Source organism: Oncorhynchus mykiss, chromosome 10, assembly GCF_013265735.2.
Source record: "Oncorhynchus mykiss isolate Arlee chromosome 10, USDA_OmykA_1.1, whole genome shotgun sequence".
NCBI classification, from domain to species: Eukaryota; Metazoa; Chordata; class Actinopteri; order Salmoniformes; family Salmonidae; genus Oncorhynchus; species Oncorhynchus mykiss.
The window spans coordinates 35,578,415-35,601,912 of NC_048574.1; the positions used below are offsets into that span (position 1 = coordinate 35,578,415).

The 23,498-nt window shown below is 43.3% G+C and overlaps 2 protein-coding genes across 2 annotated transcripts in view; one reads left to right on the forward strand and one right to left on the reverse strand.

Moving 5' to 3' along the window:
• rb1 (retinoblastoma 1) overlaps positions 1–21,543 on the forward strand; it is a 42,151-nt gene extending 20,608 nt beyond the window's left edge. The window contains 10 exon segments of the mRNA NM_001124256.1: positions 7,347–7,462; positions 18,851–18,996; positions 19,113–19,258; positions 19,368–19,472; positions 19,644–19,757; positions 19,904–20,052; positions 20,329–20,359; positions 20,461–20,603; positions 20,717–20,763; positions 20,974–21,543. Coding sequence (NP_001117728.1) covers positions 7,347–7,462; positions 18,851–18,996; positions 19,113–19,258; positions 19,368–19,472; positions 19,644–19,757; positions 19,904–20,052; positions 20,329–20,359; positions 20,461–20,603; positions 20,717–20,763; positions 20,974–21,044 — 1,068 coding nt within the window. The 3' untranslated portion in view covers positions 21,045–21,543.
• On the reverse strand, positions 1,361–6,215 carry LOC110533743 (lysophosphatidic acid receptor 6). The gene has a single exon (XM_021618234.2). It carries the CDS (start codon positions 5,512–5,514, stop codon positions 4,267–4,269), a length of 1,248 nt encoding a protein of 415 aa, XP_021473909.1. The 5' UTR covers positions 5,515–6,215; the 3' UTR covers positions 1,361–4,266.
• Positions 21,544–23,498: the final 1,955 nt, after the last annotated feature.

The window sequence follows — 23,498 nt, forward strand, 5'->3', positions numbered from 1 at the left end:
CCGCCCGGCCAAACTGAGCAATCGGGTGAGAAGGGTCTTTGTTAGGGAGTTGACCAAGAACCCGATGGTCACTCTTGAGTTCCAGAGTTCCTCTGTGGAGATGGGAGAACCTTTCAGAAGGACAACCATCTCTGCAGCACTCCACTGATTAGGCCTTAATGGTAAAGTGCCCAGACGTGACTTTCAATGAGTGGCTTCCATGACAGCCAGCTTGGAGATTGAAAAAAGGCACCTAAAGGACTCTCAGACCATGAGAAACAAGATTCTCTGGTCTGATGAAACTAAGATTCAGCTCTTTGGCCTGAATGCCAAGCGTCACATCTGGAAGAAACCTGGCACCATCCCTAAGGTAAAGCATGGTGGTGGCAGCATCATGCTGTGGGAATATTTTTCAGAGGCAGGGACTGGGAAACTAGTGAGGATTGAGGGAAAGATGAACGACGCAAAGTACAGAGGTCCTTGATGACAACCTGCTCCTGAGTGCTCAGGACCTCCGACTGGGGCGAAGGTTCACCTTCCAACAGGACGATGACACTAAGCACACAGCCAAAACAATGCAGGAGTGGCTTCGGGACAGGTCTCTGAATGTCCTTGAGTGGCCCAGCCAGAGCACGGACTTGAATCCGATCGAACATCTCTGGAGAGACCTGAAAATAGCTGTGCAGTGACGCTCCCCATCCAACCTGACAGAGCTTGAGAGGGTCTGCAGAGAAGAATGGGAGAAACTCCCCAAATACAGGTGTGCCAAGCTTGTAGCGTCATACCCAAGGAGACTCGAGGCTGTAATCGCTGTCAAAGATGCTTCAACAAAGTACTGAGTAAAGGGTCTGAATACTTATGTAAATGTGATATTTGAGTTTTTTGCAAAAAGTTCTAAAACTGTTTTTGCTTTGTCATTGTTGACTATTGACTGTGTGTAGATGTGAGGGTACATTTTAGAATAAGGCTGAAATGGAACAAAATGTGGGAAAAGTGAAGGGGTCTGAATACTTTCCGAATGCCCTATATGGAGTTTGCGTTTCACTAAGACCCCCCCCCCCCTTACAAAGTGTTCATAAGAAACCCTGATATGGGTTTGGTAAAAGATTATTGAACAGAACTACCCAGTTAAAACCCAATCTATACTGAACAAATATATAATCGCAACATGTAAGGTGTTGGTCCCATGGTTCATGAGCTGAAATAAAATATCCCAGAAATGTTCCATACACACAAAAAGCTTATTTCTCTCAAATTTTGTGCACAAATTTATTTACATCCCTGTTAGTGAGCATTTCTCCTTTGCCAAGATCATCCGTCCACCTGACAGTTGTGGCATATCAAGAAGCTGATTAAAAGGCATGATCATTACACAGGTGCATCTTGTGCTGGGGAGAATAAAATTTCACTCTAAAATGTGCAGTTTTGTCACACAACACAATGCCACAGATGTTTCAAGTTGAGGAAGAATGCAATTGGCTTGCTGATTGCAGGAATGTCCACCAGAGCTGTTGCCAGAGAATTTAATCTTAATTGCTCTACCATAAGAAGCCTCCAACTTCGTTTTAGGGAATATGGAAGTAAGTCCAACCGGCCTCACAACCGCAGACTACATGAAACCATGCCAGCCCGGGACCTCCACATCTGGCTTCACCTGTGGGATCGTCTAGAGACCAGCCACCCAGTATTTCTGTCGGTGATAAAGCCCCTTTGTTGTGAAAAACTAATTCTGATTGGCTGGGCCTGGCTCCCCAGTGGGTGTCCCTGGCTCCCAAGTGGGTGGGCCTATGCCCACCCATGGCTGTGCGCCTGCCCAGTCATGCGAAATCCACAGATTAGGGTCTTATTGATTTGATTTCCTTATATGAACTGTAATTCAGTAAAATTGTTTTTATATTTTTGTTCAGTGTATGAATAAGATGTTGATGCCCTAAAATACAGCATTGAGCTGTTTTTCTTTTCCATAATCATTGAGTGTTGAATCAATGTTGTATTCACTTTGGTTGACTTTGGTACATTTTGGCCACCCACCACTGGCAAAGTTAGTCAGTGTCACAGGTTTCACATACCTCTTGTCCTCTGGCTGTATAACAGAGGCCAGATGCGTCTCACATTTCCCTCATGGCTGATGCTGTCGAAGTAAATGTTTCTTCAGGTAGCAGCCCGTGGCTGTGGGAGTCTAGCTATTCTATGTTGCTGAACAGGGCCAGAATGTGTTCACAGCCTTATTCTCTTTGGTTTTCTCAAATATATATTAGTTCAATTTTTTTTGTTCTAAAATAACCACCCAGCAACCCATTAGATCAGACTTAAATCTACTTTCTTACTCTGTTTGTTTTTTGTTTCACCCCCTGAACTCAATTTTATGGTCTCGAAGGCGAGATTTAGTTATGGTGTGACACTCAACTTAATTAAACAATGATTTAACACATGCATGATGAACTGTATCAACAGCAAACAAATCCTTCTTAACTCAGTTGTCATTAGCTAGCCAGACGTTCTTTGTCATGCTTGGCAATGGTTTGAGGTGGTTTCTGTGTGCACTAGCTATTTAGTCGTTCAGTTGTATGATTAATATGAGCAAGGGAGAACGTTATCGCTAAGCTAGTGAGGTGGCGTCATAAATCTGAAGGACTGATAACCACATGTCTTTGTAAAATGCCCTAAATATCTCACTCAGTTTTATTACCCACAAATCAATATATGGCGTGCAAAGGTAAACCTGGGTAATGTCATACATATTTACCACCGACTGTTCACTTCTGGTGACTCAACAAAATAGATGAGAACTTGTTTGCTTTCATTATTATTATTTTTTAAATTGGTGTCACAATCACTGTTGCGGGGACGGGGGGTGCAAGTAAAATGTGTTGCTCTATAAAGTGCTATTTCATTATTTTAGTTTATTATACAATATTCTGTACTTATTGTTGCAGGGAAAATACTGACCACTGCCTGGTATAAAGTATTTCAATAGAGCCACATTTAGACACCTGAGTCACTGTTTGACAAGTCACAAAGTGTGTTGTGGGTAAATGTTCACACTTTGTTTTGTAAATCTGTAGCACCACAGTCCAGGGTTCCCCCCCAGACCTGTATCATGTAGGAAAATCCTGACAGCCAACACCGCTATTGATGCAATCCTTAAGGGCAATTCCATGGTAACAGAGGGATATTGAGACTCAAATTTTTCACTTTAAATCTTTGTCAAACAAAAACCAACGATTGCCAAGTTAAACAAACCATACAACTATGCACAAGGACTACTTTTAACAATTACCACTGAACATTTTACAAAACACATTTACTTGAAGAACCGTGTAGATACGAATTTTGGTAACTTTTTGGTAACAATTTTAATTTGTTCATTCGATGTGGTGATCCTTTGTCTGTCTGTAAAACGAATTATATGAGAAATGGCAGTGGAAATGCCTTCATGCGCAAATGTTGATATAATTAACCATCATGTCGAAGTAAACTTGGCGTCGCGATAATGTGTGGTCCTCCCACTACGACTCGGGAAACCATGAAGTTTTATTAGGCTACAGATGAAATAAATGATTAACTTCAGTGTGGTGAAAGTGCACCCTGAGCTTCTTTCCAGTAAATATCGCGCCTCTTATTCTGTTGACATGATGACCGTTGCTTGACTGCCGTTTTTACAAAAAATATTCTCTCTCTTATCCAGAATAATCTCACAAGACTAGCCTACCCGCACAGCCTAACCGCACTGTTTCTGTCAGCTGTTGGCTGGAGCACAAGTGCCCAGACCAGAGTAGACACACGTGCTATTTAACACAACAGTTTTTGACAGCCATCGGTGGAGTTGAAAATGCGATGGAAACACTTTGAACTTTTAGATTTTTATTCGGTACATGAAAATGAAGAGAAATGACATTTTGTGTGCAGTATGGCATTACACAGAGAGAGATAAATATCTATCTATCCACCAGTTTGTTTGGCGGAAACGCACCACTGGTGGGTGAATTCACATTTTATTTGTGCAGATGTTTAGAATATTTGCATAAATCTTTCGCCAATTGAATGGAAACCTAGTTAGTGTCACTGATACCGTGGAATTGCCCTTAACACGACAACACTCAGAGCTGAGTCAGTGGACTTAGTGGGTACCCTTAATGCAACTGCACTTGCTTCCTGTGATGCTATGGTTCTTATAGAATCCACTCCAGACCACCGATCTCCCATCTTTTGCGTTTAGATCATCTGGGTGTGTTGCACCAACAATTGAGTCACCTGAAATATTGATGCCTCATCAAGGTGGTGACATCACACAGTGGATTCATTGTGAAATACTTTTTCTCTCAGAGTCGTCAGGTTGTTCTGCATGGTGCTGTGGCTCTTCAGCGTGTCTGTCTGAAGCCCCACGGACATCTTATTGTTGCGAACTGCCATCGACTTCCGTTTGATGGAGTTCTGGATGGTCTCAGATGTAAAGTAGTAGATGACTGGGTCAAAACAGCAGTTGGTGACCGCAATGCAGAGGGCGATAGGGTAGATGGTCCTCACCACTGACTCCACAGCGCAGCCTTCCAGCAGCTTGGTGCGGACCAGGGCATAGAACACCAGATTGACATTATAAGGGATGAAGCAGAAGCAGAAAATGAGGAGATGAACCACGATCATCCTCAGAATCTTCGTCTTGTTGAGCTGGCCACCACGGCTGATGGCCTGGGGCTGACGCAGTGTTTGGAGGACCGAGACCGAGCAGAAGACGTTGAGTAACAACGGAATCAGGAATCCCACTGTCTCAATAAACACCACCACCTTGGACAGACTGGACTGCCACTGCTTGTTGGAGAAGTTCTCGAAGCAGTAGTTGACGGAGGAGTTGGAGTTTTCGTTTCTGAGCGAGGTGGTGTCCAGGAGGAAGCCCGTCGGCAGGCTGCCAGACAGCACCAACACCCACACGGCACAGCAGGCCAGCTTGGCGTTCCGTTTTGTCCGCAGCGCCTGTGATCGGAATGGGTAGACGATGGCCAGGAAGCGGTCCACGGTGATGCAGGTGAGGAAGAGGATGCTGCCGTACATGTTGGTGTAGAAGAGGGAGACTGAGAGCTGGCAGAGCACCCTGCCGAACGGCCAGTCTCTGTTGATGAAGTAGAAGATCCTGAAGGGCAGGGTGAGGACGAAGAGCAGGTCGGACACCACCAGGTTCATCATGTAGGTGGTGGTCTCGTTACGCAGCTTCAGCGTGCAGGCAAAGATGTAGACTGCGACCATGTTGAAGAGCAACCCGACTATGAAGACCAGGCTGAAGACTGAAGTGTACATAGTGTACTTGAAGCCGTCACTCTTAATGCAGCTCGTGTTGTTTTGGCTCAAGCCCAGAGAACTGATGCCATCAGTCTCCAGAGTGCTGTTATACATCTTTCGGGAGGAGTGGTGTAGGGTTTGGAGGATGGGAGTGTCAATACAAAAATGGGAACGTTTCTGTGGAAAGCAGCAATCACTTGTACAAGATAATTCCAAAGAATAGAGTACAAAATAAGTTTCCTTATTTTCAGGGGTACACATCCGTTGATGTTATCTATGTAATTTCCAGTTAAGATTTAGCCTCATCCCCCAGCATAAAAGTACACCATAATTTTCATTCTATCCAATGGTTTTTAAGCATAATAATGTGCTCTGATCCAAATACCACCGTCAACTTGCTTTTTCAGAAAGCCCAGCGTTTTAAAAAGAACAGCAAGCAACTCTGTCAATACCTGTGCTAGTATCCAAAAAGATAACAGTCCTCTCAGTTAATCCATTGGCAGGAGTAAGATGTATCTAGTTAAAGTAATTGTAAGATCCCAGGTCTGTTTTTATGTCCTGTGGTCTTCTTGTGAACAGCCTTGAGGTTGTCTTTTCTGAGTCTGGAGAGTTTCTTCTCTCACTCCAGAGTCAGTGGTGTTCCTTGCTCCAGTGAAAGAGGGGGGAGTCATGTGCCTCTCCTCGGGTCTGTGAGCTGAGAGGCTTTCTGCTGCCCCTCTGGGTCCCTCCCTCTCTCCCGGCCTCCTGCTTTGCCTCTGGCAGCCCTCTTCCAGTCTCTTCCTGCTGCAGCCCTTGGGGGCATGGTGTTCCTACTGACCCTACACTCGGCTCTGCTGCAGCCTGCCTGTCCACCGGTGATGCAGCCTTAAGTTCAGTGGAGTCAGTGTTCTGTTCTGAAGCTCTACCTTTAGACTGAAGCTTAACCGACTGTTTGCTCACACACTGGGAGGAGTAGGCCACCACGCCTCCAAGCCCGGCCCACAGCTTTAGCTGAAAGACCTACAGTCTTTCTCGCTCACTTTCTCTCTTGATGTTTGTGTTGAAAATGTCATCTTTAACCCCTTATATCCCCAGGCTGAAGTAACTCTAGATATGTGTTAGCTTGTTTTCTGTGCCCTTAGCATGCTGTCAGGATCTCATGAAAATATCAAATTTATATCAAGCAATGAAATGTAGTGTATTATTTTGTCTTTATTTTGTTTGATATCTAAGAGCTATCCTACCCCTGAAAGGAATCAGTTAAGTCATACTCTCATGTCAGCCCCAGAGCCCAGTGTACTTTCTTGAGCTGTTTTGGAGTCGGTGGCGTCACCGAAGCAGCTGCCTCAGAATGACAGGAAGGGGAAGGTTTCAGTGATGGCAAGCCTGAGCCTGCAGACTAACGTGATGAGGCAGGCGACTAGGTGCGGCTTTCACTGACTCCGATACAGAGCCGTGCTGTATGCGTCTATTTGTGTGCAAGTGTGGGCGTGCATGTGAGTGTTCAATAAATGTCATACCTTTGATCTTGGCCCAAAATGCAGCTTGACAAACAGCCACAGGAAGTTTGTCTGCCTTTTATGTTGCATATTGCACGGGGAACAACTGAAAGTGTTGAATGTGCAGTTCCTGGTGAAGTCTTAGCGTAGATAACCATATAGGCCTGCTTTCATAAACACACCCACCCTTTTGTATGAATATAGTTGAATTGAATATTACGTGTGTCTGATAACATCTAATACATAGAGGCTTAGGGAGTGTCCATGTTCCAAAGGTCAAACCCAATATCACCAGTGGCATGAGGACGGGATGTTAACCCTGTAGCAACTAATGTTATAAAATGCGATTGTAATAGTTGCTGATAATGTAATAACTTTTGCATCTATAATGTATTAAATTCTGATAATGTAATACAATGCCAATAATGGAGGTATAATGTAATAACTTTTAGGCACATAGTGTAATGTACATTGTGTTGATTATGACATTATGAGCTTTAGGAACAAGTTCCATGAAATTGGTATTACTTGCTGTTGTGTTTGTACTGCTTCGGTGCATGTGTGAAATGCTGTAGTGCCTGTCTAATGAATGCTGTTCCGTGTGTTTCTCCCTAGGACTCGCCACTGTTTGAGCTGCTGAAACGGACCCGTGAGGAGGGTCCAGTGGAGCAGGCAGAGCCCCCTGCCACCCTCAACCAGCCCCTACAGCACAACCACACTGCAGCGGACCTGTAAGTCCCCACCCTCATCTGACACTAACGCACCTTATTCACAGTCTCCATTGTGAAATATGATGATGTCTGTGTTGTTTTGCATAATTCAAACTGCATTCAAGGTGGGCTTTCTTGTGTAATGGCTTCCTTCTTTCCACCCTACCATACATGCCAGATTTGGTGGAGTGCTTGGGATATTATCACATGCACATTTTGACCAGTCTTGGCAGTAAAAGCCTATCTCTCTTTCAAAGTTGCCATTGGACTCTTGGTAGCCTCTCTGATCAGTCTCTTACTTGCTCGGTCATCCAGTTTTGACAGACGGCAGGGTCTTGGTGGTGTCATACACATTCCACTTCTTAATTGAAGGCCTTTTGAAATATTTTTATACCCAACTCCTGATCTGCCTTTCCACTATTTTGTCCCGGAGTTCTTTTGAAGGCTCCGTGGTGCTCATGGTTGAGTGTTTGCTTTGAGTGTTTGCTTTCACTACCCAGCATAGGGAACTGCTGGATTTATCCTGAAATCATGTGAATCACTACAATTGAATAATATATATATATATATATATATATATATATATATATATATATATATATATATACACACACATTTTTTTTATTTTTATATATAATAAAAAAAATCTGAGATTAACTTTTTTACTGTAAATTAAAACATATTACACCCTATGTGTATAAAATCAACTATATATATGCATTGAGCTTGTCTGATGGTTTAAGCTCACTGTTTGATGAAATAAGACACATGACTCGAGGGAACCAGAGATCAAGATAACAAGAACAGGGAGAACTGAAGCTGTCCTGACCATTCTCCTCCCACTCCTACTGGCTTTTGTAGATTCTGCCATTACTCTCCTGAAGTTGCCGGTAATAGGCTACACAAGGAGTCGGTAAACTTTCTCATGTGGAATGCCAATTTATCTTACCATTTCTACCGATATGTGTGCCAGTTATGGTTTTCATATGAACATTTTCGTGGAACATTGTCATATAATTTATAACAACGTCTTTGTATCTCAATCAATTTCATTTGGTTAATCTATCTATTTCCAATTATGTAAAAATAGCCTATAAAGCCAACAAATGAAAACATTTGGCCCGCCTTTCCTTCCAGTTCTCTGTTGCCAATGACTGGAACGAATTACAGAAATAACTGAAGCTGGAGACTCGTATCTCCCTCACTAACTTTAAGCATCAGCTGTCAGAGCAGCTCATAGATCATTGCACCTGTATATAGCCCATCTGTAAATAGCCCATCCAACTACCTCATGACGATATTGTTATTTATTTTTTTGCTCTTTAGCACCCCAGTATCTCTACTTGCACATTAATCTACTACACATCTATCACTCCAGTGTTTAATTGCTAAATTGTAATTACTTTGCCACTACGGCCTATTTATTGCCTTACCTCCCTAATCTTACCTCATTTGCACACACTGTATACCAATTTTTTTCTACTGTGTTATTGACTGTACGTTTGTTTATTCCATGTGTGTAACAACTCTGTTGTTTGTGTCACACTGCTTTGCTTTATCTTGGCCAAGTCGCAGTTGTAAATGAGAACTTGTTCTCAACTGGCCTACCTGGTTAAATAAAGGTGAAATAAAAAAAATCTCAATGGCTGTAAAAACCAACTTTGCTTGCTGTTTGAGGTGAAGAAAACATTACTTTGAGAAGCTCCACAGCTCATTAGTGGTTGTGCATTAAGCCAATCAGAAATACATTCAGATCCCCAAATGGACACATTTTTTTTGCCTACATTTGTGCGCAGACCAGGCAGCCTATAGGCCTACTTCTGTGCATAATCAGGTGCATGTCCTTACTCATCATTGACTGGAGGCTCCAAACAAAATACAATGAATAAATTGACAAAACTCATAAAAATAATGAAATAAACCAAAACTTGTTTCTCATAGGTGTAGCGTAGGTTGTGCGCTCTGCAAACGTGTCCACTCCCTCTGACAATGAGAACGGTAAAAGGAATAATGTATTGAATGCATTACCGTAACCAAACAAACATTGTAGATTAGGAATAAGCAAACAAACGCAAACAATTCACACAATGAAGTTATGAAACAATGAATGTGCACAAATTGGTGGGAGAGAGTGAATTCTGGAGGGAGACCTGCATTGTCCAGCCACACTCCCTTTCTTGGACTGTGCCATCCCCGCAGCCTCTGCAATAGATTAGTCTGCCTCACAATGGATTAGTTCACTGAAATGGGTGTGAATGAAATGGGTGTCTCTTGTCCCATAAAATATATTTTCGGTACTTCTCGACTAAAAAAAATTGACTAAAGAAATACAACAGTAAAAAGACATTTGAAAAAAGTGACTATGCATATATGATGAACAGAGAGTAGCAGTAGCGTAAAAAGAGGGGTTGGCGGGTGGTGGGACACAATGCAGATAGCCCGGTTAGCCAATGTGCGGGAGCACTGGTTGGTCGGGCCAATTGAGGTAGTATGTACATGAATGTATAGTTAAAGTGACTATGCATTTATGATAAAACACAGGGTAGCAGCAGCATAAAAGAGGGGGGGGGGCACACAATGCAAATAGTCCAGGTAACCATTTGGTTGCCTGTTCAGGAGTCTTATGGCTTGGGGGTAAAAACTGTTGAGAAGCCTTTTTGTCCTAGACTTGGCACTCCGGTACAGCTTGCCGTGTGGTATCAGAGAGAACAGTCTATGACTAGGGTGGCTGGAGTGTCTGACAATTTTTAGGGCCTTCCTCTGACACTGCCTGGTGTAGAGGTCCTGGATGGCAGGCAGCTTTGCCCCAATGATGTACTGGGCCGTGCGCACTACCCTCTGAAGTGCCTTGCGGTCGGAGGCCGAGCAGTTGCCGTACCAGGCAGTGATGCAACCGGTCAGGATGCTCTCTATGGTGCAGCTGTAGAACCTTTTGAGGATCTCAGGAACCATGCCAAATCTTTTTAGTTTCCTGAGGGGGAATAGGCTTTGTCGTGCCCTCTTCACGACTGTCTTGGCGTGTTTGGACCATTCTAGTTTGTTGTTGATGTGGACACCAAGGAACTTGAAGCTCTCAACCTGCTCCACTACAGCCCCGTCGATAAGAATGGGGGCATGCTCGGTGCTCCTTTTCCTGTAGTCCACAATCATCTCCTTAGTCTTGGCTACGTTGAGGGATAGGTTGTTATTCTGGCACCACCCGGCCAGGTCTCTAGGTCTCCCTATAGGCTGTCTCGTCGGTGATCAGGCCTACCATTGTTGTGTCGTCTGCAAACTTAATGATGGTGTTGGAGTCGTGCCTGGCCATGCAGTCGTGGGTGAACAGGGAGTACAGGAGAGGACTGAGCACGCAACCCTGGGGATCTCCAGTGTTGAGGATCAGCGTGGCAGATGTGTTGCTACCTACCCTCACCACCTGGGAGCGGCCCGTCAGGAAGTCCAGGATCCAGTTGCAGAGGGAGGTGTTTAGTCCGAGGTTCCTTAGCTTAGTGATGAGCTTTGAGGGTACTATGGTGTTGAACGCTGAGCTGTAGTCAATGAACAGCATTATCATATAGGTGTTCCTTTTGTCCAAGTGGGAAAGGGCAGTGTGGAGTGCAATAGAGATTGCATCATCTATGGATCTGTTTGGGCGGTATGCAAATTGGAGTTGGTCTAGGGTTTCTGGAATGATGGTGTTGAAGTGAGCCATTACCAGCCTTTCAAAGCACTTCATGGCTACGGACCTGAGTGCTACGGATCTGTAGTCATTTAGGCATGTTGCTTTTGTGTTCTTGGGCACAGAGACTATGGTGGTCTGCTTAAAACATGTTGGTATTACAGACTCGATCAGGGACATGTTGGAAATGTCAGTGAAGACACCTGCCAGTTGGTCAGCACATGCCCAGAGCAAACGTCCTGGTGAACCGTCTGGCCCCACAGCCTTGAGTATGTTGACCTGTTTAAAGGTCTTACTCACATCGGCTACGGAGAGCGGGATCACACAGTCGCCCGGAACATGCCTCAGTGTTGCTTGCCTCAAAGCGAGCATAGAAGTGATTTAGCTCGTCTGGTAGGCTCGTGTCACTGGGCAGCTCGCGGCTGTGCCTCCCTTTGTAGTCTGTAATAGTTTGCAAGCTATGCCATATCCGACGAGCGTCGGAGCCGGTGTAGAATGATTCAATCCTAGCCCTGTATTGATGCTTTGCCTGTTTGATGGTTTGTCGCAGGGCATAGCTGGATTTCTTGTAAGCTTCCGGGTTAGAGTCCCGCACCTTGAAAGCGTCGGCTCTGCCCTTTAGCTCAGTGCGAATGTTGCCTGTAATCCATGGCTTCTGGTTGGGGTATGTACGTACAGTCACTATGTGGACAGTGTCCTCGATGCGCTTGTTGATAAAGCCAGTGACTGATGTGGTGTATTCCTCAATGTTATCGGAAGAATCTCGGAACATGTTCCAGCCTGTGATAGCAAAACAGTCCTGTAGTTTAGCATCTGCTTCATCTGACCACTTTGTTTATAGACCGAGTCACTGGTGCTTCGTGCTTTAATTTTGGCTTGTAAGCCGGAATCAGGAGGATAGAGTTGTGGTCGGATTTACCAAATGGAGGGCGAGGGAGAGCTTTGTACGCGTCTCTGTGTGTGGAGTACAGGTGATTATTTTTTTAATATATTTTTTTCCCAAGTTGCACATTTAACACGTTGATAGAGATTTGGTAGAACTGATTTAGGTTTCCCTGCATTAGTCTCCGGCCATTAGGAGTGCCGCCTCTGGGTGAGTGGTTTCCTGTTTGCTTATTTCCTTATACAGCTGACTGAGTGCGGTCTTAGTGCCAGCATCTGTTTGTGGTGGTAAATAAACAGCCACGAAAAGTATAGCTGAGAACTCTCTAGGCAAGTAGTGTGGCCTGCAATTTATCACAATATACTCTACAGGCAAGCAGAATCTAGAGACTTCCTTAGATTTCGTGCACCAGCTGTTGTTTACAAATATGCACAGACACACTCTAATCCGAGGTGAGTGATCCCTGTCCTGATATCCAGAAGCTCTTTGTCTAATCCGAGGTGAGTGATCACTGACTGTCCTGATATCCAGAAGCTCTTTGTCTAATCCGAGGTGAGTGATCCCTGTCTTGATATCCAGAAGCTCTTTGTCTAATCCGAGGTGAGTGATCACTGTCCTGATATCCAGAAGCTCTTTGTCTAATCCGAGGTGAGTGATCGCTGTCCTGATATCCAGAAGCTCTTTGTCTAATCCGAGGTGAGTGATCACTGTCCTGATATCTAGAAGCTCTTTCTCTAATCCGAGGTGAGTGATCCCTGTCCTGATATCCAGAAGCTCTTTGTCTAATCCGAGGTGAGTGATCCCTGTCCTGATATCTAGAAGCTCTTTGTCTAATCCGAGGTGAGTGATCCCTGTCCTGATATCCAGAAGCTCTTTGTCTAATCCGAGGTGAGTGATCGCTGTCCTGATATCCAGAAGCTCTTTTCTGCCATAAGATACAGTTGCAGAAACATTATGTACAAAATAAGTTACAAGTAACGCGGAAAAAAACACATAATAGTAAAATTGGTTGGGCTCCTGTAAAACTGCTGCCATTTCTTCCGGTGCCATTTTTCAACTCCCAAGATTAGGCTGGCAATACTAAAGTGCCTATTAAAACATCCAATAGTGAAAGGTATATGAAATACAAATGGTATAGAGAGATAGTCGATGTGTCATAATTCCTATAATAACTACAACCTAAAACTTCTTAAAATCAAATTTATTTATATAGCCCTTCGTACATCAGCTGATATCTCAAAGTGCTGTACATAAACCCAGCCTAAAACCCCAAACAGCAACCCAAACCAGACAGGATGACCACATCAGTGAATCAACCCACTCAGGTGACGCACCCCCTCCAGGAACGGCATGAGAGAGCCCCAGTAAGCCAGTGACTCAGCCCCTGTAATAGGGTTAGAGGCAGAGAATCCCAGTGGAAAGAGGGGAACCGGCCAGGCAGAGACAGCAAGGGCGGTTCGTTGCTCCAGAGCCTTTCCGTTCACCTTCCCACTCCTGGGCCAGACTACACTCAATCATATGACCCACTGAAGAGATGAGTCTTCAGTAAAGACTTAAAGGTTGAGACCGAGTTTGCGTCTCTGACATGGGTAGGCAGACCGTTCCATAAAAATTGAGCTCTATAGGAGAAAGCCCTGCCTCCAGCTGTTTGCTTAGAAATTCTAGGGACAATTAGGAGGCCTGCGTCTTGTGACCGTAGCGTACGTGTAGGTATGTACGGCAGGACCAAATCAGAGAGATAGGTAGGAGCAAGCCCATGTAATGCTTTGTAGGTTAGCAGTAAAACCTTGAAATCAGCCCTTGCTTTGACAGGAAGCCTGTGTAGAGAGGCTAGCACTGGAGTAATATGATCAATTTTTTTTGGTTCTAGTCAGGATTCTAGCAGCCGTATTTAGCACTAACTGAAGTTTATTTAGTGCTTTATCCGGGTAGCCGGAAATTAGAGCATTGCAGTAGTCTAACCTAGAAGTGACAAAAGCATGGATTAATTTTTCTGCATCATTTTTGGACAAAGTTTCTGATTTTTGCAATGTTACGTAGATGGAAAAAAGCTGTCCTTGAAATGGTCTTGATATGTTCTTCAAAAGAGAGATCAGGGTCCAGAGTAACGCCAAGGTCCTTCACAGTTTTATTTGAGACGACTGTACAACCATTAAGATTAATTGTCAGATTCAACAGAAGATCTCTTTGTTTCTTGGGGCCTAGAACAAGCATCTCTGTTTTGTCCGAGTTTAAAAGTAGAAAGTTTGCAGCCATCCACTTCCTTATGTCTGAAACACATGCTTCAAGCAAGGGCGATTTTGGGGCTTCACCATGTTTCATTGAAATGTACAGCTGTGTGTCATCCGCATAGCAGTGAAAGTTAACATTATGTTTTCGAATAACATCCCCAAGAGGTAAAATATATAGTGAAAACAATAGTGGTCCTAAAACGGAACCTTGAGGAACACCGAAATTTACAGTTGATTTGTCAGAGGACAAACCATTCACAGAGACAAACTGATATCTTTCCGACAGATAAGATCTAAACCAGGCCAGAACTTGTCCGTGTAGACCAATTTGGGTTTCCAATCTCTCCAAAAGAATGTGGTGATCGATGGTATCAAAAGCAGCACTAAGGTCTAGGAGCACGAGGACAGATGCAGAGCCTCGGTCCGATGCCATTAAAATGTCATTTACCACCTTCACAAGTGCCGTCTCAGTGCTATGATGGGGTCTAAAACCAGACTGAAGCATTTCGTATACATTGTTTGTCTTCAGGAAGGCAGTGAGTTGTTGCACAACAGCTTTTTCTACAATTTTTGAGAGGAATGGAAGATTTGATATAGGCCGATTTAGTTTTTTATATTTTCTGGGTCAAGGTTTGGCTTTTTCAAGAGAGGCTTTATTACTGCCACTTTTAGTGAGTTTGGTACACATCCGGTGGATAGAGAGCCGTTTATTATGTTCAACATAGGAGGGCCTAGCACAGGAAGCAGCTCTTTCAGTAGTTTAGTTGGAATAGGGTCCAGTATGCAGCATGAAGGTTTAGAGGCCATGATTATTTTCATCATTGTGTCAAGAGATATAGTACTAAAACACTTGAGCGTCTCTCTTGATCCTAGGTCCTGGCAGAGTTGTGCAGACTCAGGACAACTGAGCTTTGAAGGAATACGCAGATTTAAGGAGGAGTCCGTAATTTGCTTTCTAATAATCATCATCTTTTCCTCAAAGAAGTTCATGAATTTATCACTGCTAAAGTGAAAGCCATCCTCTCTTGGGGAATGCTGCTTTTTAGTTAGCTTTGCGACAGTATCAAAAAGGAATTTCGGATTGTTCTTATTTTCCTCAATTAAGTTAGAAAAATAGGATGATCGAGCAGCAGTAAGGGCTCTTCGGTACTGCACAGTACTGTCTTTCCAAGCTAGTCGGAAGACTTCCAGTTTGGTGTGGCGCCATTTCCGTTCCAATTTTCTGGAAGCTTGCTTCAGAGCTAGTGTATTTTCTGTGTACCAGGGAGCTAGTTTCTTATGAGAAATGTTTTTGGTTTTTAGTGGTGCAACTGCATCTAGGGTATTGCGCAAGGTTAAATTGAGTTCCTCAGTTAGGTGGTTAACTGATTTTTGTCCTCTGGCGTCCTTGGAAGGACATCAAGGAGTCTTTGTGTTGTCTGTGAATTTATAGCACAACTTTTGATGATCCTTGGTTGGTGTCTGAGCAGATTATTTGTTGCAATTGCAAATGTAATAAAATGGTGGTCCGATAGTCCAGGATTATGAGGAAAAACATTAAGATCCACAACATTTATTCCATGGGACAAAACTAGGTCCAGCGTATGACTGTGAGAGTGAGTGGGTCCAGAGACATGTTGGACAAAACCCACTGAGTCGATGATGGCTCCGAAAGCCTTTTGGAGTGGGTCTGTGGACTTTTCCATGTGAATATTAAAGTCACCAAAGATTAGAATATTATCTACTATGACTACAAGGTCCGATAGGAATTAAGGGAACTCAGTGAGGAACGCTGTATATGGCCCAGGAGGCCTGTAAACAGTAGCTATAAAAAGTGATTGAGTAGGCTGCATAGATTTCATGACTAGAAGCTCAAAAGACGAAAACGTCATTTTTTTTTGTTTTGTTTTGTAAATTGAGATTTGCTATCGTAAATGTTAGCAACACCTCCGCCTTTGCGGGATGCACGTGGGATATGGTCACTAGTGTAGCCAGGAGGTGAGGCCTCATTTAACACAGTAAAATCATCAGGCTTAAGCCATGTTTCAGTCAGGCCAATCACATCAAGATTATGATCAGTGATTAGTTCATTGACTATAATTGCCTTTGAAGTAAGGGATCTAACATTAAGTAGCCCTATTTTGAGAAGTGCGGTACCATGATCTCTTTCAATAATGACAGGAATGGAGGTGGTCTTTATCCTAGTGAGATTGCTAAGGCGAACACCGCCATGTTTAGTTTTGCCCAACCTAGGTCGAGGCACAGACACGGGTCTCAATGGTGATAGCTGAGCTGACTACACTGACTGTGCTAGTGGCAGACTCCACTATGCTGGCAGGCTGGCTAACAGCCTGCTGCCTGGCCTGCACCCTATTTCATTGTGGAGCTAGAGTAGTTAGAGCCCTGTCTATGTTGGTAGATAAAATGAGAGCACCCCTCCAGCTAGGATGGAGTCCGTCACTCCTCAGCAGGTCAGGCTTGGTCCTGTTTGTGGGTGAGTCCCAGAAAGAGGGCCAATTATCTACAAATTCTATCTTTTGGGAGGGGCAGAAAACAGTTTTCAACCAGCGATTGAGTTGTGAGATTCTGCTGTAGAGCTCATCACTCTCCCTAACTGGGAGGGGGCCAGAGACAATTACTCGATGCCGACACATCTTTCTAGCTGATTTACACGCTGAAGCTATGTTGCGCTTAGTGATCTCTGACTGTTTCATCCTAACATCGTTGGTGCCGACGTGGATAACAATATCTCTATACTCTCTACACTCGCCAGTTTTAGCTTTAGCCAGCACCATCTTCAGATTAGCCTTAACGTCGGTAGCCCTGCCCCCCGGTAAACAGTGTATGATCGCTGGATGATTCGTTTTAAGTCTAATACTGCGGGTAATGGAGTCGCCAATGACTAGAGTTTTCAATTTGTCAGAGCTAATGGTGGGAAGCTTCGGCGTCTCAGACCCCGTAACGGGAGGAGTAGAGACCAGAGAAGAATCGGCCTCTGACTCCGACCCGCTGCTTCATGGGGAAAACCGGTTGCAAGTTTCTGTCGGCTGAATGAGCGACACCGGTTGAGCGTTCCTACAGCGTTTCCTTCCAGAAACAGTGAGAAAGTTGTCCGGCTGCGGGGACTGTGCCAGGGGATTTATACTAACATTACTATCTGCACTTACTGGTGGCACAGACGCTGTTTCATCCTTTCCTACACTGAAATTACCCTTGCTTAGCGATTGCGTCTGAAGCTGGGCTTGTAGCACAGCTATCCTCGCCGTTCTTAACTGGGAATATTGAAGAACTGGAACCACCAGCTTTCATATGTTCTGAGCAAGGAATTTAAACGTTAGCTTTTTTACATGGCACACATTGCACTTTTACTTTCTTCTCCAACACTGTTTTTGCATTATTTAAACCAAATTGAGCGTGTTTCATTATTTATTTGAGACAAATAGATTTTATTTATGTATTATATTAAGTTAAAATAAGTGTTCATTCAGTATTGTTGTAATTGTCATTATTACATATATATTTCAAACAACTTTTTGAGATGTAACTTAGATTCATTGTGAGAAAGCTGCTGTGGAAATTCTTACACAGGGACATTCTAAGTCAATCTTAAATTAATAATTGTCAGCAAGCTGGAGAGGTTCCAACAAACGTAATGCACCATTGAATGGGGCAGTCCCATTCCCTTATCTGCAGTATACGTCAAATTTGCATGATTTAGCTTATTCATCGTTCATAATTGGTTAACGTTTGCTTCATTCTTGTGACCGACCAATACCTCACAAAGCTTCTTCTCTCTATGTTGAGACCTTGAAACTGATAGCTTTTGTTCTCAAAACAAGGTCTGGGCTTACTGCCAAATTGCAGATACTGATAAGTGAGGATTTGTTCAATCAGTTGCTTACATGAATACAGAAGTTGGTACAATTTGTCACTTCTCAATGTCATCATCGACAATCTATGTCAAGCATCATCAATAGACGATGCTATCGTAATATTGCCCAACCTTAATTGGGTCATACACTCACAACCTTTCATTGACCGTTGTTTTGTTACAATGTTTTTGTTACAAAGCTGGAGTAAGATCTGGTCAAGCATGGATGGGTGCCAGAGATCTGAGTAGTAAATGTTGTTTGTTTTTCAAATGGCATCCCTTTCAGGCTTGGGAAGGCACGCAAGTTGTACTTCTTCCCAATGGATTGATAACCACCAATTTGAGGTTAATAAGATGGATTGGTATGCTCTTGCATTTTAATGCTCACAAAAAAGCACGGTACACTTTCAGCCATGTCTTCTTGTAACTTGCATTTAGGAACAACATGTATCTTATCAAAGTTGTTTTGCGGAACCCTGACAAAGCATAAACTAAGTAGTTGTGGAATGTTAAGTCTGTGAATGGGTGAAGTGAACAGGGTGGGGGATAATGGGCTTGTCTGGCCACATGAACACTGACCAACAGTAACCGATATCAAAGCCCCAGGCTTTGGGAAAGACTGGTCAGAGGTTAGGTTGAAAACCTGTGAAGATCTCTCCAGGACATTGACCATTTAACCTTTTTTAGAACATGGTTTAAGAAATAATTGTGCGTCACTGATCCATCTCATTGTTATGCTTGAAGCTTGTACTATTGTTTTTCTAATATTGTTATTCCTCTCTGGCAGGTATCTTTCCCCTGTGCGGCCCAGTAGCCGTACCCTGCCAGCCCCTGAATCTACAGCCCCACCCTCCTCTCAGCCCTCTGCCCCGGCGCCCCATCAGACCCCTAGGCACCCAAAGTCCAACTCTCTCAGCCTCTTCTACAAAAAATGTAAGATTTCACTAGCTGGTAGTTGGTCTACAGTCGTCGGTGGGGTGTTGTTTGTGTATGACTGGTTGTCTGTCTTTGTAACCCGGTTTCTAACTCGTTCTGTGTTTTTCCTGTAGTGTACCGGCTGGCCTACATGAGGCTGAAGATGCTTTACACACAACTTTTGACCTCTCACCCTGAGCTGGAGCCAATCATGTGGACTCTGTTCCAGCACACACTGCAGAATGAGTATGAACTGATGAGAGACCGCCACCTGGACCAGGTACTGTGCTGTGTTCACACACGTACTCTGATGCAATTTGTGCGATCAAAACACTCTATACATGATCATGTACAACTTTGACACCTGTGGCTTTTTTATCCCCAAACAGTTGATGATGTCGGCCATGTACGCCATATGCAAGGTGAAGAACGTGGACTTGCGTTTCAAGACCATCGTCACTGCTTACAAGAACATGCCCAACACCAACCAAGAGGTGAGTACACAGGGGTATGAACTATCTACTCCTGCTGTGGAGCTGTAGTGTAGACATGAGGGACTTAAAAGGACTTGCTCCATATGGCTAGTGTGGCAGGCTTTATTAAGTCAGATGAGAGGAAGGATTACCACAGATGCAGAACATCTCATCTCCCCGTCTTTCTTGCAGACATTTAAGCACGTGTTAATCCGGGAGGGCCAGTATGACTCCATCATTGTCTTCTACAACCTGGTGTTCATGCAGAAACTGAAGACCAACATCCTGCAGTACGCCTCTCCCAGGGTGAGACGGACAGTTAGCGTTTTCCTTTGTGGCACCGCAACATACTTCACATGGTCCTGATCTCTCACACGCAGGTTCAAAATGCTTGCCTTCTTAATGTTCTAGTATTCTCTACTGACACACTCCCTACGGTCTCTCTCCCCCAGCCCCCCACACTGTCTCCCATCCCACACATCCCCCGCAGCCCCTACAAGTTCCCCAACTCCCCCCTGAGAGTGCCTGGCAGCAACAACGTCTATATCTCTCCCATGAAGAGCCCAACACGCATGTCTCCAGTCATGACCCCACGTACCAGGTCAGTACCCTCCCACCCATGAACCAGGCTGACACCTTGTTTTGTATGCGCTTAGTGATGAACCGATTTTATAGCTGAGGCACATTTCATTATCTTGATGTTTCAGTTCCAAACTGGCAAAGATGTGAGCAAATTTTGTGAATTTCTCTCCTATTTTGTTATGGTAATGTCTGTTAAATTTTTTGCGTTATTAACTAGTAAATGTAAAAATAAAATAAAAAATCTCTATGAATCATTATTTTTTTTAACTTCCCCCCTGTGTTTTGTTCTCCACAGAATCCTGGTATCGATCGGTGAATCGTTTGGAGTAAGTGATCATTTTCATCAACATAGTGGAAAATATTCTTTCCTGAAATGGGCATTGTGTCCAGTGCACTAAAATGATGTTCTGTCTTGTTTCCTCTGCAGACCTCTGATAAGTTCCAGAAGATCAATGCGATGGTGAACAGCAGTGATAGGTCCTTGAAGAGGAGTTTGGATATGAGCTCCGCCCCCAAGCCCCTGAAGAGGTTGCGCTTTGATGTAGAAGGACAGGATGAATCTGATGAGAGGTAGGAGATAGCCATCTTTCATTTTGGTTATACTAGGCTGCAGAATGTTGTGTTCATGCAGAGGTGAGGCACGGTTGAAATAAGTTGCTGATCTCATCTTGCTCTCCTCACAGCAAACCTGGTGAAGAGTCGAGACTGATACAGAAACTTGCAGAGATAGGTACGTTTGTTTCTGGCTTTACCTGAATTCTGCTTTCATCATCCTTCGTTTTGTATATTATCAGTTCTACGTTTCTTTTACCATCCCTCAAACATTGTAATCCAATAGACTTTGCTTTTATCTACCTCAAGTGTTGTAGTCTGTCTTTCTGTTAACTGTCTGTTGTTCTGTATGTATGCCATGAAACTCAAGGTTGTCTCTGTTTTTCAGGCTCCACTCGGACCCGTATGCAGGAACAGAAAATGAAGGATGATGCAGAGTCCGAAAAGGACAAGCCTTGAATTTCACTGAAGGACTTACTGTCCAGCACTGTTTGAGTGTACAGGTGCCAGAGACTACTCCCTACCCCTGACATGCTAGACCCCCAACCATCCCTTGAAAAAAGGAATACATTTTTTTCCTGCGCTTTTGTTTTTTTATATTTTAGTTTGGCCTGTTTTATATTTAAGCGATACTCTTTTGAGAGTAATTTGTGAATACAGAGGAGTCTTGTTTCTCTTTGTTGTTTAGTGTGGATTCTTTAACGGAGTGTTTAAAAAAATACATTTAAAAAAGATCAAGTGAGTATTACCATGTTTTATAGAGGGACACTAGTTTTAAAGGTATGTTATAAGAAATTGTTGTTTTGACTTGGTCTTCTGGAGTTTCATAAAGTCAGGGTGGTTGATGCAATATGTATTACATATCTCTTCCTGGTCTATTTTGAAGTAGGAACCTGACTTGAAATAACCTCAAGGATTCTGAACAGGCAGACCTGCGTAATGTTTTTTTACAGAAACAATCAACACACCTTACCTTCATTGACATCTGACATGTTTTAAATCTTGTGATGTGACTGTATAACCTGGAACTTAATTTGCTTTCGGGAGCATTAAAGATGTGACAGTCTTGTTATAGTATCATTAGCAACAATACCTTTTCATTAGATCAAATCCATAAACTTGTATTCATATCTCTTCACATTGACTGTTGAATGGCTACATAGGAATGTTTGGTTTTTGTATTAAGGACATTCTTTACAGTGCAAAGGGACTCGGTAGCACTTTATTTTACAGAAAAGACCAGGTATTTACTCAAATGTTATGTTGGAAGTTATCCCAAAGACACCAATAAATAACATTTTGGGTAAATATGAATTGTCAGTTGAGTTCTTTATAGTAGCAAACCCAGTAACATTTACTACCTAGGTATTTATACTGAACAAAAATATAAACGCAACATGCAACAATTTCAACGATTTTACGGAGTTACAGTTCATATAAGGAAATCATACAGTTGAAATAAATGAATTAGGCCCTAGTCTATGGATTTCACATGACTGTGCAGGGGTGCAGCCATGGGTGGGCCTGGGAGGGCATAGGCCCACCCCCTTGGGAGCCAGGTCCACACACTGGGGAGCCAGGCCCAGCCAATTAGAATTAGTTTTTTGCCACAAAAGGGCTTTATTACAGACAGAAATACTCCTTAGTTTCATCAGCTGTCTGGATGGCTGGTCTCTCAACGATCCTGCAAGTGCAGAAGCCGGATGTGGAGGTCCTGCGCTGGCATTTTTACACATGGTCTGCGGTTGTGAGGCCGGTTGGACATACTGCCAAATTCTCTAAAACAGCATATGGTAGAGAAATTAATATTAAATTCTCTGGCAACAGCTCTGGTGGACATTCCTGCAGTCATCATGCCAATTGCAGACTCCCTCAAAACTTGAAATATCTGTGGCATTCTGTTGTGTGACACCTGCACATCTTAGTGCCCTTTTATTGTCCCCAGGACAAGGTGCATCTGTGTAATTAAGGATCATGCTGTTTAATCTGCTTCTTGATATATCACACCTGGATAAGGTGGATGGCTTGTCTGGATAGGTCAGGTGGATGGCTTGCCTTCAAAGGAGAAATGCTCAATAACAGGGATGTAAACAAATGTGTGCACATAATTTGAGAGAAATAAGCTTTTTGTGCGTATGGAACATTTCTGGGATATTTTATTTCAGCTCAGGAAACATGGGAATAACACTTTACATATTGTGTTTTATATTTTTGTTCAGTGTATATATGAAATGTTTATACTTTGTACTGGCTCCAGTATGTCATAATACCAATTCTGTTCACCACCAGGGGGCGGTACACACAGTGCATTCAGGAAAGTATTCAGACCCTTGACTTTTTCCACATTTTATGTTAGTCTTATTCTAAAATTTATTAAATATTTTTTTTTCCTCATCAATCTACACATAATACCCATATTTACATAAGTATTCAGACCCTTTGCTATGAGACTCGAAATCGACAACACAGAGCCGTAGATGGATATTAATGAAACGGTTGCTCTGCCTTCAGACAAACATCCTCCAATCACTCGCCACCCAGTACTTAAAAATAAAATAGAGTAACGCTGTTGCAGGTGAGGAACAGCAGAAAGAACTTGGATAATCTGTAGAACCTGCCTTGTTGATCGTGCTGTTAAGAAGGTAGAGCAGCGCTTTATTATGGACAGACTTCTCCCCATCTTAGCTACTGTTGTATCAATATGTTTTGACCATGACCGATTACAATGCTTCTACACCTGCATTACTTGCTGTTTGGGGTTTTAGGCTGGGTTTCTTTACAGCACTTTGATATATCAGCTGATGTACGAAGGGCTATATAAATACATTTGATTTGACAGTCTAGTGTTACTCCAAGCAGTTTAGTCACCTCAACTTGCTCAATTTCCACATTATTCATTACAAGATTTAATTC

Excerpts from the sequence above, each read along its gene's own strand:
- LOC110533743 (XM_021618234.2), bottom strand. The coding sequence starts at position 5,514 with ATGTGTACCCCTGAAAATAAGGAAACTTATTTTGTACTCTATTCTTTG.